Below are 7,560 nucleotides of genomic sequence, written 5' to 3' on the forward strand. Positions count from 1 at the left end.
GAAACTGTTTTGCCTGAGTCATCACATCTTTCACTTTTGTGTGATTTATTTATTTGTTTATTTATTTAAGTTGATTTCTGCCTTCTGCAACTAGGGAGACAAATATTTACATTGCTAGTTCTTGGGGTGTTCCCCCCAAGCTAATCAGAAGTCAAGCAGTAAGTGTGAACTGCTGTTTTATCAGTGCATCTGCCCTGCTGGCACAAGGAAATAAACCCTGGGTGAATCAATATATCTTGTATTGTCTGATAAAAGAAAACATGTGTAAACTGTGGCTGTTTTCACCAGCTACAAATAAATAAGAAATACAAACCATCTGCCTTGTGGTATAATTTTTATTAGAAGATATTTGGAAATATTTCTAGCCAGTCCTATGTAAACTATAGTCAAGCAAGGGAATACTTGGAGGTTATTTCCTGCAACAAATATCACAAGGACATCTTAGAAAAGGACACCAGAATATTTTTATCATAAAGGTCATTTCTGCTTCCATTTTATTTTCTGAGACTTCATTTTGGATATTTTTGGTAAGCTGGCCTCATGTACGTTTCTGATGTTTACATTTGTTTACTTCCATTTACTTTTTTATTTTAGTGTGACAAAATATGTCTCCTAAAGTGAGGTACTGTACAGGCAGACACAATACATGAGTAAAAAATCCCACTGCATGTAAAAGGAAGTTTATCTCATTTCCCTTGAGTATGGTGGGGGTTAAGTTCTTGTGTAAATGATCACAACTGGACTGCTAGTTCAATCAAGGCAAGAAATTATTGGTGTTCTACATCCAGTTTAAGTCAAGTTTTAACCATGTATCTGCTACAAACAGGGTTGGGAATTGTGTTACTAGCTCCATACATAAGGCTGGTTTTCTTCTCAGATTCGAGAGTTGTGCTGGTGTAAAGAAGAGAAGAATTTGGCTCTGAGTTTTCAAATGTGGTTGTATAAATGGATAGTTAATCATTTGGTAGTTCAACCATTATCATTTTAGATTCTGATCTTGGTTATACTAATGTAAATCTGAAATAATTTTGTTGACTTTGGCGCACAACATTGTATTGAATAAAATCAGAATTTCCCCCGCATAACAAAGTGTTGCTTGCACTTTGCTGAATTTGGTTGTCCTATGAAGACACCCCAGCTTATAAACGGTGATCACCAAATCTACTAAAAAAAAGTATAAGAAAAAGTGCTTAGCTTACATGAGCTGACAAGCTGGCCCCTAAATTATATAATAATTATGAACAAAATTAATCTATTGGTTCCCTATACACTTACATTTCCAATCCTGGCACCCTTCCCCATGTTCAGCAGTGTTACTCTTGTAATTCAGTGGCTCTCAGTTAAATAAGATCTGCCCAATCTGGCCTCATGAATAACCTAAGAATATAACAGAGGATTTCAGTTTTGGATTTTCAGGTTTGTAATCATCATCTATATTTCCCTTGAAAGTTTAAAGATGATTAATTTGTATCATTAACTTTATTTATTATCGTGGGTTTTTTAATCCTAAAGGTCTGACCTTGACAGCAATTGGACAGTAATAAAAGAGCAGATCCAGATGGAATCCATGGTTCTAAAGGGACTTCTTCCAAATACCAAGTATCAGTTTGCAGTGAGAGCCACAAATTCCTTTGGGTCCAGCTTACCCAGCACTCCAAGCAACATTATCAGGACACTTGGTGAGTAGAACTCTTTTTTTAAATGAATATTGTAGTTTCCGAGTAACATGGAAAGGATCAGAGGCATAAGGACCCCAAGCTTAAATACCTAGAATCTGACATTAAAAGTCTGCAGAATTCTGTAAAAGTTGAGCCACTAGTGAGATTCTGAGAGTCTTCAGGCAAAAGCTGTTTCATGCTGTTTTTACTTTGAAGTTCATTGCCAGATACTTTTGGGTCACTATTTACTGATTTTTTTATTTTTTTTTTTTTGTGTGTGTCAACTTCATATAAAATTGATAAGTCCATATCATGGGCATGGCGGGGAACTCTATGGTTCACCTTTTTTGCAGTTTTTAAAAATTGAATTGTATATATTATATGCATGATTAAAACAACAGAAAAAGACCAAAGCAGATTTATACTGCCATTTGAGGACTGAGACTCCTGAACTTGTTAAGCACAGATCATGAGAATAAAGATGGGAACAAATAAGCAGTAATAGTTGCAGGAGCAGGGCAAGGGTAGTGTGGCCCCCCAACCCAACTTTGGTTGTGTTGTGCATACACAGTGAGCTCTGAACTCCCAGCTCAGTCAGAGCAGGCTCCTGTTGGAGCTCTGCATGAGAGGTGAGCTCTGAGCTCACCAGCTGATCGGATGGGTTTGGCCAGAGCCTCTGCTCTCTCATGGCTCTGGAGCCCAGGGGTGAATACCTGCTGTTCACCCTTCTCTTTCATCCTCCTCCCTGCTAAATTCAGGGGGAGGGGACAAGGGGCAGCATCAGCACTCACCCTCTATGCTCTAGAACTGAAAGTAAGTACTCTTAGCAGACCCTGAGAGCTCATGCATGACATAGTCAAGATGGGTGGTGTGACCATGCTGTTGCACCTTCTCCTGTATCTGCCCTTGCAAGCAAGCATCTCTTTTCATGCAGTAACTACCTATCAAAGGTTGCAGTCAGTAGTCAGAATTTCATTCAAACACATTTGAGTAATTACCACAAGTTTTCATAGAATGTTCTTGATTTACTTGTTATGAATCACAGCTTTCCAGCTGCCTTGAACCCACCTTTAAGTGTTTGCAGCCTACATGGGCATCAGGGAGCACTAGGAATTACTTGCGATGGAGTAAAGACCTTTAACCAACTTGCAGCTAGTCTTGTTGAGGTACAAGTGTGGCCATCTTATTGTTTTGAGACATTTCATTGATATATCTGGAAGCTGTGGGGTTTTTTTTTAGTGAAGCTTAGGGGAAAAAAAGAGGGAATTTATTTAGGAAGAACCAAGAGCTGCAAAACCTAGCTATATTGGAGGATTGGGCCAGAAGAAATCTCATGAAGTTCACTAATGACAAGAGCAAAGTCCTTGACTTAGGATGGAAGAATCCCATGCACTACTACAGCCTGGGGACTGACTAGCTGAGCAGTAGCTCTGCAGAAAAGGACCTGGGGGTTACAGTGGACAAAAAGATGTATATGAGCCAGCAGTGTGGCCTTGTTGCAAAGAAGGCTAATGGCGTACTGGGCTGCATTGGTGAGAGTATTGGCAGCAGATCAAGGGAAGTAATTATTTTCCTTTTATTCTGCACTGGTGAGGCTACATCTGGAGTACTGTGTCCAGTTTTGCCCCCCCCGCAACTACAGCAAGGATGTGGACAAGTTAGAGAGAGTCTAGTGGAGGACAGCAAAAATGGTGAAGGGGCTGAGGCACATGACTTCTGAGGCGAGGCTGAGGGAACTGGGCTTATTTAGTCTGAAGAACAGAAGACTGAGGGGGGATCTGATAGCAGCATGAGCTACCTGAAAATGGGGGGGCAGGGGTTGGAAGAGGATGGAGCTAGACTCTTCTCAGTGGTGACAGATAACAAAACAAAGAGCAATGATCTCAAGTTGCAGCAAGGAAGGTTTAATTTGGATATTAGGAAAAACTTTGAAGCACTGGAACAGGTTACATAGAGAAGTGGTGGAATCTCCACCCTTGGAGGTTTTAAAGCCTGGCTTGACAAAGCTCTGGCTGGAATGATCTAGTTGGGGCTGGTCCTGCTTTGAGCAGGGGGTTGGACTAGATGACCTCCTGAGGTCCCTTCCAACCCTAACTTTCTGTGGTTCTATGATTCTTTGAAAAGAAGCCAGGCTGACTTGCTAGATGGTAACAGGAAAAGTGCATAAGAGCAGGAAGGTGCAAGCAACCTACTCCCTTCACCTCCTAACCCTGCAAGGGCCAGGAACAGTTGTGGTCCCTGTGTTCATGAACAGTTACTATTCAACTCCTCTTGCCCTTGTAGGTATCTCCTGTCCCTCAGGAACTGTAGCATTTTCTTCCCCTATAGAAGTGTATGGAACAAGGAATGGCACATCCTGCAAAATACCTTAAGCATAGCCCTGCACTGCCTGCTACGTGGCATTTCTCCAGCCCAGTCCATAGGTCTTTCTGATAGCCAGTCTAACCAACCCAACATGGATTCACCACATGGACTTTTGAAATTTACGAACGAACCAAAAAAGGTCCCGCTGTCTTGCAGTGATGTATGGAGGCAGATAAGAGGCAAAACTTGGGCTACAGAAGCCGTATCTCAAATGAAGCAAGCTGAAGTTCTGAAAGATTGCATGAATCAGTTTGGCCAGCTTGTTGGAAAACAGACTGCTGTTTCGTCACCTTTTGGTCTTAGTTCTGAGAGCGCTTACAATGGACACAATCTGTGACAAAAATGTCCAAAATGTACTCGGCTTCAGTACATTCAATTCTTGCACTGATGAACTTTTAAAAATAGCTCTTAAAGATAGGAATCTCGCTCTCTCATCTTGCATGTCTATGACACCAGTCTGTGAACAAATGATATTAAAGAGTGAGTTTTGCCTTTGGATCTGACTTGTCTTTGAGTGACAAATAGCAGCATAAGTTACACATATATATTATGTGTATATATTTATATACATATAAAATATGTAACATATATGTGTGTGTGAAACTTTATATATGATGTGTAACTTATGCTGCTATTTGTCACTCAAAGACAAGTCAGATCCAAAGGCAAAACTCACTTTTTAATGTCATTTGTTCACAGACTGGTGTCATAGACATGCAAGATGAGAGAGCGAGATTCCTATCTTTATATATGATGTGTAACTTATGCTGCTATTTGTCACTCAAAGACAAGTCAGATCCAAAGGCAAAACTCACTTTTTAATGTCATTTGTTCATATATATAGATGCACACAGTTGCACGTATATATGTGCGTGTGTGTGTGTGTGTCTGTCTGTATGTATATGTGTGTAACTGTTATGCTGCTATATGTATATAAAGCCCTTTAGCTTTCTATCCTTTCTTGTGAGTCCATTCATTTTCTCAGCTGTCACATTTAAGTGTTGGTCCTACTTTTCACTCCTTATTCCAATGGACATGTTTTGTTTTTTGTTTTGTTTTGTTTTGTTTTGTTTGATTAATTGGATTCCCTGAAGAGGGTGTATAGAGTTTATTTACTAAAGCTGCTGGGCTTTAAATTGAACTCCTGAACCAAATGTTTACAGAAACCTCTACGGTACAGCGTTCTCAATAGGATGCTTAGCCTTGAGATCTTGAAGGGTCAGTTTCCTCTTGTGTGTTCCTCCATTTCCTGTTTACCTTTAACATGAATGTCTGAATTCTTTTGTGGAAAAAAAGAGATAAGAGAATTTAGGTTTGCTAATGTGGATAGCATTGGCTTTGTACTGGGCCTATTAATACAGTACCCTAGGAGAAACTCCTCTACGAACTCTGAAAACTGGAAATTGCCTGTTGTTCTCAGTAGGGATGGGAGAAAATGTAATGCATAATAGGCATGCAGCAGGACTGGGGCAGCTCCGCAGCTCGACTACCTTTCTAGGCAGCCCAGGTGGTGGTGGCTCCTTCCAGCTCCCGCCGCCATGGGCTCCAGTCCCACGGTACAGCAGGGACCTGCGCTTCATAGCCCTAACCCTGCCTGCCGTACTCCTGCTCCGGACTCGTCTGCCTAGGCTCAGCAGCAGCAGCCCAGGACAGAAGCTGTTACTCATCATGGGGGAAAAAGCAGCCCCCTACCCCTCACTACCACCAGGCCATTCCTGCTGCAGCCACCCAGAGCATGCACTGTGCTGGGCTGCCCTGCATCTGCTCTGTGCTGCCACTGATGCTCTGCTGGGCAGCCTGACACAGCAGCCTGGTGTGGCATGGGTTTTGGGTGGCTGCAGCAGGAATGGGCGCAAGGTGGCAAGGGGGAGGGGCAGCTTTTTCCCCCATGCTGAGCAACGGCTTCTGCCCCATGCCACCGCTATGTGATCAGGGAGTGGTAGGATGCGCCACAAGCAGGCAGTGCAGAGCAGATGCAGGGCAGGCTGAACTGAGGCTGTGCACAGGTTCCCACTGATCTTTCCTGGCAGGGGTGAATCTGGAGTAGGTGCAGAGCAGGGCTGGGGCTGCACATTATTGCCAGTGGCAGGGAAGCGATGCAGGGTGGGCAAGCTCCAAACTGTTGAGGGGCCAGGGGTGGGTGCTGACCAGCTCAGGGGGGTACACACAGGGGTTTCTTTACACACCCCATCATACCCACAAACCCTTCCCTACAAACCCCACAACCTCCCCCTCCCCCACACAATCACACACCCCACAAATACTGTACCCACTGACACTCTCCCCCGCACAAACGCCACATGCACCCTCCCACACACGCACATCCCCCCCATAAGTCTCTGAGGGGTGCCCCACTCACTGTTACATGCGTGCATCCCACCACACACACACACACACACACACACACACACACACACACACCCACTCACCCCTCTGCACCCCCCCAAAATACAAGAATAAGACCTTGTTTTGAGCTATTATGCAATTACTTCTATATATACCACAGAAATGCACGTTTTAAAATTAAAAATAAAATTTAAAAACAAAATAAAAATATGTTGTTGTCAATGTTTGATTTTTAGAATATAATTTGCTTTTTTTTCTGGTTTCAAGATGGCAAACCCCCTTCCCAAAAGAAGTACTTCTTGGGGCAAGGGGAGGGACCTCTGGTAGCAAAGGTCAGGGATTAGGGACGAGACTGTTGGTCCCAAGATGGCAACTGGGGGCGGGGCTCCCCTTATGGCCCTTGACGGCTCACCAAAACTCGTTAAGGGGTCCTCCACCCAAAATAATTGCCCACATCTGGTCTACAGTCATTCTCTGCCATTGTGGCTGACAGTGCCTGAGAATCTGCTAAGGGAGATTTTTGAAGACATAAAGGACACTTTTATATAAACACTAGTATTTGGTTTGGATTTGGATTCGGCTGATTCGGGGGACAATGATTTGATTTGGTGATTTGAATCACTGTCCTGATTTTGATTTGGCCGAGTCTCCAACTCAACCAGGCTAGGCCCATCCTCCGCCCACTCTTCCAGCCCAGCTCCTCGCTCTTTGGAGAAAAGAAAAAGCCCCACTCACTAGGTGCTGCCGGGCGGGGGGTGGGGATGATCTCTGCTGCCCCCCCACTGGCCCACGCTGCATGGGGAGACTCTGCACACACACCCTGATTTCCCGCCCCCCTTGCTGTCCTAGCCCCCGCATGGGTGTCCCACCCAAGCCATCTCCAGTCCTTTAAGAAAAAAACCCTGAAAAATCCCCAGACTCACTGCTCTGGCTGGCAGGGGGCAATCTCCGTTGCCCCCCATTGCCCCACACCATGTGGTGGGCTCTGCATGAGCCCCCAAAGACCCAAGACTACTGCAGAAACATGACTCCTGGGGCTTTTCTTGGGTTTTTTTTTTCCTTAAAGGGCCAGAGCTGGCACAGGCAGAGCACCTGTGGGAGGGCCGGGGGAGTTGCGGGGGCTCATGCAGAGCCCTGCACATGTTGTGGGGCAGTGGGGAGCAGCAGCGATTGCCCCCCAGCCAGCAGCACC

The 7,560-nt window shown here is 44.3% G+C and overlaps 1 protein-coding gene across 1 annotated transcript in view; it reads left to right on the forward strand.

Annotated features, from left to right (window-relative positions):
- EGFLAM (EGF like, fibronectin type III and laminin G domains) overlaps window positions 1-7,560 on the forward strand; it is a 90,074-nt gene that overhangs the window by 20,235 nt on the left and 62,279 nt on the right. The window contains exon 6 of the mRNA XM_019531983.1: window positions 1,513-1,681. Coding sequence (XP_019387528.1) covers window positions 1,513-1,681 — 169 coding nt within the window. The remainder of the gene's footprint in view (window positions 1-1,512; window positions 1,682-7,560) is intronic.

Source organism: Crocodylus porosus, unplaced genomic scaffold (assembly GCF_001723895.1).
Source record: "Crocodylus porosus isolate Cpor-Errol unplaced genomic scaffold, CroPor_comp1, whole genome shotgun sequence".
Taxonomy (NCBI): Eukaryota; Metazoa; Chordata; order Crocodylia; family Crocodylidae; genus Crocodylus; species Crocodylus porosus.